We start from the raw sequence: 9,905 nt of genomic DNA, 5'->3' as shown, positions 1-9,905 counted from the left end.
TAAGTGGAGAACAATGGGTGTATCGCTTTAGGACACAGCCCCCAATCACATGTTACACTATATTCTGACAATTTCATTAGTACTGTACTTAGCATTTTAGCTAAAATCTTCTATGCCATCACATATTCATCTTGGTTAATACTTTTTTTAAACATATACAAAAATGACACAGACAAAAACAACAACACTATGCTACTTTATCTGCATAGAGTTCATCAGCTCCACATAAAGTCTTGATATTCATTATTGCTATTTCATTTTGTACTCTCACCCCCATCAATACACTGTATAACATTCATAACGTAGGCCAGCTGACAAGAAACAACGGAAGAACTTCCACAGCTCCATGACGTTTTTAACAGAGGAAGCCAGTTGGCTACAGACTTAGAACAACTGTAAAACAACTCACAGCTACTGAGACAAAGTTTAATTCCTCCATTCCACACAGCCACACCCAAAACACAAAACATTATATATGTGGGCTCGGCATAAACTGAACTTGAGGATTGGCAAATCACTTGGAAATAAATAAAAACGTTACAGGAAATATTTCACATTGAGAAAAATAATTTGGTATCACTTAACTCAAATAATATTGAGTGCAGGGATAAATATTCAACTATATATGTGCTTTTTGATTGGAGGAATGATTAGACAAAGAATTCATACAAACTTCGAGAGTACAATGCTTGGATATTCCTAAAACCTTTTTTGAATGAATGTTCCTACATTGCATCTCTAATTTGTGCACACTAATAGGAAAATTTTGCAGGTTACTATGAGAAGAAATGTGCATTACTAATAAATAAACCATTAAATTTTCCCTAAATGCATGATGATAGCATGTCCAATGTGGCCCAAGATTTTATACACTGTCCATAAAAGTCAAATTCAATTTACATCCATTCATTGGTAGAAATCTATCAGACACTGATGCATTCAGCAACTAACATTCTCATTTTCCAGTATACTTTCAGGATTCCTCTCTCATAACTACCATGAAATCATGATATGGAAGCAACAGAAATGTTGGGATTAGGATTAGATGAAACACACACCCACCAAAAAAAAAAAAAAAATCATAGTAACAAAAAGCGTGCAACCAAAATACATAAATATATAGTCTGCATGTTTGTCATTTCAATACCCCCCAAAATAAATATCAGAAAGAAATGAGAAGCATCAATCAATCACATGGCAGAAATATAATCTAGACTTTATACGTTACACGTCTACATCTTCAATTATGGCACAAAGACACAGCTCTCCCCTATGGCGCACTTCACACATAAGACATTTATATTTCCAGAGGGCTCTTACAGTCAAGATGATTTCTAGATGAATACAAGCGGGGAAAACACACTACATATTATGATCTAAATTCTATGCACTTTAATTAATGAGGCAGCAAAACTGGGCCCTTAGGTAAAATTAGAAACGTGGCTGATGGGATCGCACAGAAATGAATACAACATATTGAGAGAAGAGCCTGTACTTAATTACTTGCCTATTCAAGGACACATTGCTGTCAATCACAAAAATATAAATAAATAAATAAATAGATAAAAAACAGACAAATATATGAGGGTTAGAGGTCGAAACCATAGCAGGTTTGGGGCAAACACGCTGTTAGTTTGTATTTGTGACATCTACTGACAAAGAGCCCAGACAAGCAAGATTACATTTACATTCTTTCCTGAAAACATTGATGAAAATTTTACATCACGTTCATCAATCATTTTTCTCACAATCATTTGAAGTACTCTCATAATATAATGTGCGAGTCCATACACCTTCATTCTTAATACAATAAATTTTACAAGATCATAAAATTATCACCACGGCTTACTTTCCACATTAGCTCTTTCCAATACGCATCAATATTTATCTAATGCTAAACCTTATTTTCCATCTACACCAAACTATTCTAGATTGCATATACAGAGGCAAAGAGGAGTATGTTAGCACCTTCCTATAAAGCAAATGTCCAGTTAGGTCAGAATTAGGGTAATGTTGGGAATCGAGAGAGAGGAAAGAGAATTTGACAAGAAATCAGAGAGTAGAGAATTCCAGCACTATGTCGAATTTGGACAAAGAATCAAAACACCACCTTCTACAGGTTATAGCCACACTTCCCCAGCAGAATAAAAAAAGTATGCATTTTTGTCAGCAAAGGCATGCATTCAAGTGAAATACTGATGTCTTGGAGTGACAAGCAAAATCACCTGCATATATATAAGAAATCCTTGTAAAAAATATATATTTTGCATAGATCATACAGAAATTTGGAAGCACTTTGTACCTTTAGATTCTTTCTACACAGTTTGTCCTCAATACTTGATTTACTTATGGTGTTACATTAAAATTCCAAATTATATCTCATTATCTAATACTCTGTGTATCATGATTTGAGGTAAAATAGAAATTTGTGATAAAGCATGACAACTATCTAAAATGAAGTATCTTTGTCATCGCAGCAATAATACACTCATCATGGCGAGATATAATTGATTGTGCACTGCAATAAACAATTAATTTGCAATGTGGATTTGTGCAGCAACATGACATCAAAGTTCATCTAAGTCCCATAGTTTCAGAGTTAGAAGAGCTCATTTATCTGCATACAATTTAATTCCTAAATATCGCACTATGATTGATAAGCGCTGCATACTAATCAATTTGTTTGTTTATGATTGCTTTTATTCAGACCGAAAGGCTATTTTTTCTTTTTTTTTGCTTCCATACAGGCATTTGCAAGATAGAATCTGTAAATAAAATACTCTGTTTCTCATCAACCCAACAGACGGAGGCAGAAATCACTGGAATGATTCTGAAATCTGGCTCGATCCAGACTTCGTTCTCTTTCTCTCTCCTAGTGATATAATATCAATTCGGCGTCAAGCTACAAACTGTCTCGAGTATCTCCTTCGCTCTTTGTCCCACTACATGTTTTGAATAGACACTGACCCATCTCCTTCTCGATCTAAAAGACTATGAGTTGAATCTACTTTATTTCAGTTGAGATGTTTTGAGTACTAAAAGCCTAGAAGACATCTGTAAAGGCAATGTCTCTTCTATATACCTTTAATCCATCTCTCAATATATTGTCCACTCAGTCTTTTATATATATCTCTCTCTCTCTTACTGTACGTCCCTTTCATTCTTTTGTCATGTACCATTTGTCTTACTTTTCTCTTTCACTTACAGTGTTTTTATCTCTCTCTCTCTCTCCCATCTATTCCTCAAGGTGTGTGTCTCTCTATCTCTTACTCATCTCTCTCTCTCTCTACATATATATATATATATATATATATATATATATATATATATATGTCTCCCTCTCTATCTCTTTCTCTCACTCTCTTGTCTCTCAACATGTGGTGGAGTGGATCTGACAGTCTGGTAGCCGTATCCCGAACATGCCGCCTGCTTCCATTGGGTTGATGGTGAGTTGTCAGAAGGACTTCGACATGATCCGCTCGATGTCTTCAATCTTCTCCGCGTGGCCCTGCTTCACCGCCGTGGCGTCTTCATCCAGGGCAGATATTAACTATGGCAAAAAAGAAATAGATGGAAATAATGATATGAAAAATGGGTTGAATATAAACACATGCTTTATAAATCTATAATCAAATAATAAGAAAAAAAATGAATTTAATTAAGTACACAGGTGAATATACTTGCTCAGGAATTAATGAATTCTGCAAATAGATACAGTTGGTGCTTTTCTTTTTTAATTCATAGGGGCAGTGATGTTGATAAAGATGAGTCCTATATTTTTTTTTTGCTTATACGTGCTATTCTTGTCTGGAAAACTGATCCTCTTTGCAATCCTTCCAATCCAAACACATGTCTTTACATTTTATATAAATTCAAAACTATCCCCTTTTCCTACCGCAGTTAATTTTCTAACCACCAAGTTGTATATAGAGTCTTCCAAAACCGTGGCAAAATGACATTAAGTAGTGAAATAGATGGTGAAGATCAATTTGCATGATTATTCCACACAATTGTCATCAGCGACTCACCTCACTCCTGTACTTGCATGCGTAGCCGAAGTAGAGTTCATTCAGTGCTGAGAGTGTGTAGAAGTCATAGTGGTGCTCCTGTGAGTGCTGGGCCAGCAGGGAATTCATGTCCTGGTCGCTGACCACGGGTTCATTCCGAATGTCCTTGTAGTACCTGGGATAAGAGATTGGGTATATCAATATCATAAGATATGTATATGGTTCCTTTATTAATGGTATAATATCCATGCATAATATCAACTAATGACCCAAACAAAAGAACTCTGCGGCATTTGCGACACACTCGTCTAATGAAGTCTGAAATACTTTGATTAAAGTTTGTGGTCTAGATGACAGACAGAAAATGAAACATCTGGCCATCTGTGAAACTTGTTGAATGAAAGCTTGAAAAGAACTCCTGCACATATGTTATTACTGTAATACTATACCCTATGAGGGTTTACACAGTTGAATACAAACAATTTAGTCGTATCTCACCAAAATCTGAGTATTAAAAAAAAAACAAAATTATATCATTCACTTTTAACTCAATTTGTGTATTTGTTTCATTCAATCTGATTAGAAAAAATCAAACTTAAGGACAGATACTTTAAATTCAAAATTACAACACAAATGTAATAGAATGTGGGGACAGCAAGAAAATAAACTTTTATGAGCAGCTGCCGCCATAAAAAATGCATTTTAATCAAAAGTCAAACCTAAATGGAGAGAATATGTAAAGAAACAAAAATGGCAAACACACATTAAGAAAAAATACAATAAACACAATACAGGGGCGGATCCAGGAATTTCGTAAAGAGGGGGCGCGTTTACAAAATTAAAGTGGGGGCGCAAGCACCCCATCCCCCATTTTTTTCTTTTTATTTTTTTTGTTTCAACAAAAAAAATAAAGGGGGGGCGTGCGCCGGTTGCTGTCCTCCCTGGATCCGCCCCTGCAATATGAAACCTGAATACATAAATTCTGTTTGTTTGTTTTTTTCAGCAGTAGATTTCTGCTTAAAACATATGAATTTCCAGAGACAAACTATTACTTACTGGGAGACGTATTCTTTGTAGTTTGGAATGTCCTTTGCATAGAGCAGTTTGCTGGCCGGTGAGTTCTTGTTGAGCACCTGTTCGGAGACAGAGCATGCCTCCATGACGCACTGGGCCACCACTGAGAGACAGGAGTCCACGGTGTCTGCCTTGTGGATGTCGAAGATCATGTCCGGGTTCTTGATGAGGTTCACCCAGAACCTCAGTGGGAGGCTGAAGGAAAAAGGAAAGGATGGGAGAAGAAAGAAAGGGAAGACTGGCATTAAAGAAAAATTCAAGCATCAATGCCCTAATTATGACTGTACTTATAATGCTGTACATATGATTTATGGCCATGCAAAATGGAAGTAGGTGATGATGATGATGACAATGACGATGACGATGATAACGACAATGTCGATGATGATGATGACATTGATGATGGTGATGATAGTGGTGATGGTGCCGATGGAGATGATGATGATGATGGTGATGATGATGATGATGACGATGATGACAATATCAGCACCTGGAAATAGCTGAGCCCTCTCGGGAGAACAGTGTTTACACTCGAACAGGTTACATCCATGTCAGCGTGTTCACATCTTTATAATTCTTGTGACACTCTTCTCAAGCTTTTGAAGCTGAGAGGCTAAACTGAGATGGAGCACAGATGTCGCCTTCACTCACCAATTGCTCTTCCAAGCGTGGATGATGGACGGGTCTGTGACGCCGTTCTCATGGGCCTGGTCGTCCAGGAAGTCAAAGAGATACTTGATGGCCAGGGGAGAGGTGCCGTCCGTGTTCATCATGAACACTGTTGTCATGACATCATCCACAAACTTTTGCAAGATGGTCTGGTGTGGTGAGAAAAACAAGAGAAATGTGAAATAATTCCAAACATTTGAATTGATATTTGTCCTTTTTATATCAACAGAGAAGCAAAATGGGGATTCATATTGAATACCTCAGTACTCATTCCTATGTTTCACACTTCATTTGACAGGTTTGCTCTAAACACAGATTTCACTGACTTATATGGCATGTTTTGATCACAAAATGGAAGACGCACACAATGGACCGTATAAAGGCTAAAATGCAGTCAGACAAAGTTTTCTTTTCCCTTAATTTGTGCAAACAAAAAAGACAATCTACTTTCAATTAGTCAATATTTCACCTAGAAAAAATTTCCAGTCATCAAACTTTCACATTGAAAAAAAAAAATCAATATAAGCCTAAATTCTCCATCAAATTCCTTGTGACCTTTGACCTTTTTCTCACCTTTGTCGTCAGAAGCCTGGGAAGGTAAATCTCAGCCATCATCTTGCGGTCGTTGACCCCATTCTGCAGGGCCTGGTTGACCTCCGGTTTTACCAGATGCCACACCCTGTTCGAGTTCTCATAGTCCAGCGTGATAATGGGCGACATCGACGACGACAGTGTCGGGTGGATGTTGACATTGACGTTGACTGCTGGCGAGCAAAAGAGAAATAAAAAGTTCTCACTTTAAAGATAAGCAGGTGTTAGTGCCATAGTCCCAAGCATTCAATCATCCATACTCTGATGTAAACCTTGCTTGCACAAATTCATTGTCACAAAAATATAGGAATTTGTCAATTTTAGTCCTGATCAGCACAATATTTCACACAGAAAATAATCTTCACATCAGGGGACACAATTTTACAGTCCACATTTTCAATTTTTCCTCGATGAATAGGATTCCTTTTTGCTGCAACCTCAGAAAACTACTCCAATGATGTTCCATTATAATTGCATGGTATAGACCTGGCATCAAAATCTGACATCAATTCCGTGTCCCATGCGTCCAAGTATGTGCAGAATGCATGATATATATTATGGTGGGCATGAGTTGGTAATGGTGGATTTTCCACAAATCTGTCGGATCACTTTGAGGTATTTGAATGGGTACATAAATGTGCAAAGCGAAAAGAAGTGAAGGGGCTCGAGGTAAGATGCAGAGAATAATTATACAAGTAGCCAGAAGGAGGCCAAGTAACAGGTATATCAGAGATTCTCTTACCATAGGACCTCGCCGGTGAAGAATGGTTTGAGTGCAGAGATCCACTGCTTCCCTGAGTTTGCAGCAGAAACACTGTGGCACCATCAGGAACCTGAAGGAAATATATGGAATCAAGTCAGAGATATGTCAGTCCCACTTATAGATGAACATGTAGGATCCTTTTGCATTAAAAAAAAAAAAAAAAAAAAAAATCCCATCTTATTATTCTTTTTTTTTTTATAGTCAAGAATGCATACAGCAGAGTAGAGTTGCCCTCACTTTACATTCCACTCACGTTTTACTGAATTAATTGTTTGGTGGCATTCTTCATCTCTGCCTTGATCTTTTAATCATAGCAATCAGTTTCATAATCAGACATACAGAGTCTGCTTCACTCCATTCAGTTTGCTATTTGTGATACATTTACGACTGAAGAGAATTTGTTGCTACTGTTAGAATTGATTACAGAAGCAACTTTATGAAAAAGTCATCTTCCAATGAAGTAAGGGTCATTGCCCTTCATTGAACACATCATATATGGGACAGAGGCAAAGATATTTATAATTTAGAATGTAGTAGGCCTATAGGCAAAAAGTAGTCATTATATCTCCAGCTGAGGAGCATGTAGCTAATCCAGGGAACTTTGAAGGCTGAAGCATATACATTTCCAGTATCACAACAGCAATATAATGTTATCAGTTTTCATTTGCTGTAACTACTGGCCCAAAAAAAGTTAAAATTCAGCAATTTTTTTTGTCCAAGAAAGAAACTGCTTGAGATGGAGACTAATGTGAAAGCTAGTGTAACTGTCTCAAGAATTGGGACCAATGCATGATGCTTAACAAGTATACACACCCGATAGTGAGATAGTGTGTTGAGTCTCCGCCAGCCATTTTCCAGCGGCCGCAAGCCGTCATCGTCAAACAGAAGCAGCTTTCCTTCCTCTCTGTCATACCACTCTGTAAGATGGATGTACAGTGATCATGAATAAAAATTAAGGTCTTTCAGTTGTTATTCATGTTCCAAATCTGCCATTCCCAGAAGGATTTGGGTCTTGAATTAAAAAAAAAAAAAAGTTTCGGAGCTTTTAAAATGTGAAAGTTTGTGACTATGTTTTTGAAAAACAGGGACAAATAGGCTGCCTTTCTATGCAATATGTGGTCATTTTGCATGATATATTTTATTGTGTCTATGATACATAATGCATCATAGCATATCTCAGCATCATCATGTCAAAAAATCATTTGGTGCTACAAAACACCCTGTCAACTTGCTCCAGGCAATTAAAACTCTCTGTTGAGGCAAGTAAAATGTACAGGCAGTTGCCTGTATGGGGACGACACCCTCTAGCCAACTCGGGCAAGATGGACAAATATATTTTGTCATGCCATTGTCGACAAAATATGCTGAAGAATATACCATCAGGCTGGTGTAAGAGTATTTACAAGATCAACTTCTATCTGGTAATCTATGGATAAAGATGTCAGGGCTGTGAACGAGGAGGTGGAAGGCACTGGGGAATGACCCACCTAGATCCACCTCATCCTTGTGTGGTCTCTGGCTGAAAGGGGACGTCTTGTAGATGGCATCCAGAATCTTGTCCTTGGTCTGGGAGATGGTGTCACAGTCCAGGACTTTCACCTCCACCATCTTGGTGTTCCTGTCCGGTCCCTGGGCCTTCAGGGTCTGTCGTTCAATCATTGGTGGTGGTGGAGGTGGTGGTGGTGGTAATAGAGGAGGAAGAGGAGGATGACAAGGAGGAGGAGGAGGAGGAATAGGAGCAGGAGGAAGAGCAAGAGGATGAAGAGGAGGAGGAAGAAGGGGATGAAGAGGAGCAGGAGGAGGAGGAGGTAAAGGAGGACGAAGAAGAGGAGGAGGAGGAGGAGAAAGAGGAAGAGGAGCATGAGGAAGAAGAAGAGCAAGAGGATAAAGAGGAGGATAAAGAGGAGGAGGAGAAAGAGGAGGAGGAGGAGGAAGATGAGGAAGAGGCAGCATATGTGGTGGAAGTACAGGAAAATTGCCAATTTGAAGTAAAGAAGAAAGAAAAAGATGAAGAACAGAGGAACAGACCAAGATAAGGAAGAAGAATAAAAACAACACAAAACAAAAAGAAAACTTAGTAAAATCATGAGATATTATAATAATAATGATAATAATAATACATTTATACAGTGCATTTTCCATAAACGTACGTGTGAGATCTACTTCAAAGTACAGATTGTCTGTGTAATTGTATTAACATTTGACGAAAGATTTGAATGATATGATTATTAGTCTATACGGCAAACCTAACAGGACATACTTTGAATTCATGAAGATTTTCTCTAACAAAGGTCACAATCATAAAACTGTACTACATACCGGTACTATGGAGCTTTGGTCATAGTCTAACAAGAAAACAATTACATACACGCCAAGAAAACAAGTTCCTCTACCCCTCCCATATGTAGCAGAATGAATATTCATACTATGATGCTCGTCCAAAAGTAAAAATGTCACAATTTCCACTTACGAGTTGCTTCACTTCAACTTGCTGTCTGATGAGTTTCCCCTCCGTGAGGCTGTACCTGGCCTCCCCCGTCACGGCATCAACCGGTCCTTTCTCCACCTGCTGCTTGATGGCATAGAAGAGTTTGAAGAGTGCCTCCCCCGCTGCCTCCCTCAGGTGGGTGTAGAGCAGTACCGACAGCCAATGTCCTGCCATCTTCTCAACTACCGACACCCCTCTGGTGGAAAAACACAGAAATGGTAAAGAATCAACAGTGAGAAAAAAATGCAATGTATGAAAGAAAAGCTTTATTTCTATGCCCCTACCATTTTTTACAGTTCACACTGTTGAAATA

At 38.1% G+C, this 9,905-nt stretch overlaps 1 protein-coding gene across 1 annotated transcript in view; it reads right to left on the bottom strand.

The window, feature by feature from the left end:
* Nucleotides 1-3,333: 3,333 nt before the first annotated feature.
* LOC139718678 (plexin-A2-like) overlaps nucleotides 3,334-9,905 on the bottom strand; it is a 128,819-nt gene continuing 122,247 nt past the window's right edge. The window contains exons 24-32 of the mRNA XM_071630136.1: nucleotides 9,575-9,788; nucleotides 8,592-8,748; nucleotides 7,918-8,021; nucleotides 7,084-7,174; nucleotides 6,324-6,511; nucleotides 5,733-5,899; nucleotides 5,064-5,276; nucleotides 4,029-4,182; nucleotides 3,334-3,550 (exon numbers count right to left, since the gene is read on the bottom strand). Coding sequence (XP_071486237.1) covers nucleotides 3,455-3,550; nucleotides 4,029-4,182; nucleotides 5,064-5,276; nucleotides 5,733-5,899; nucleotides 6,324-6,511; nucleotides 7,084-7,174; nucleotides 7,918-8,021; nucleotides 8,592-8,748; nucleotides 9,575-9,788 — 1,384 coding nt within the window. The 3' untranslated portion in view covers nucleotides 3,334-3,454. The remainder of the gene's footprint in view (nucleotides 3,551-4,028; nucleotides 4,183-5,063; nucleotides 5,277-5,732; nucleotides 5,900-6,323; nucleotides 6,512-7,083; nucleotides 7,175-7,917; nucleotides 8,022-8,591; nucleotides 8,749-9,574; nucleotides 9,789-9,905) is intronic.

This window comes from Diadema antillarum, unplaced genomic scaffold (genome assembly GCF_040938485.1).
Source record: "Diadema antillarum isolate AM-2024a unplaced genomic scaffold, OU_Dant_1.0 scf00000098, whole genome shotgun sequence".
Classification (NCBI taxonomy): Eukaryota; Metazoa; Echinodermata; class Echinoidea; order Diadematoida; family Diadematidae; genus Diadema; species Diadema antillarum.
The sequence above is the reverse complement of the archived record's forward strand: the minus strand, read 5'-3'. Positions and strand labels throughout refer to the sequence as shown.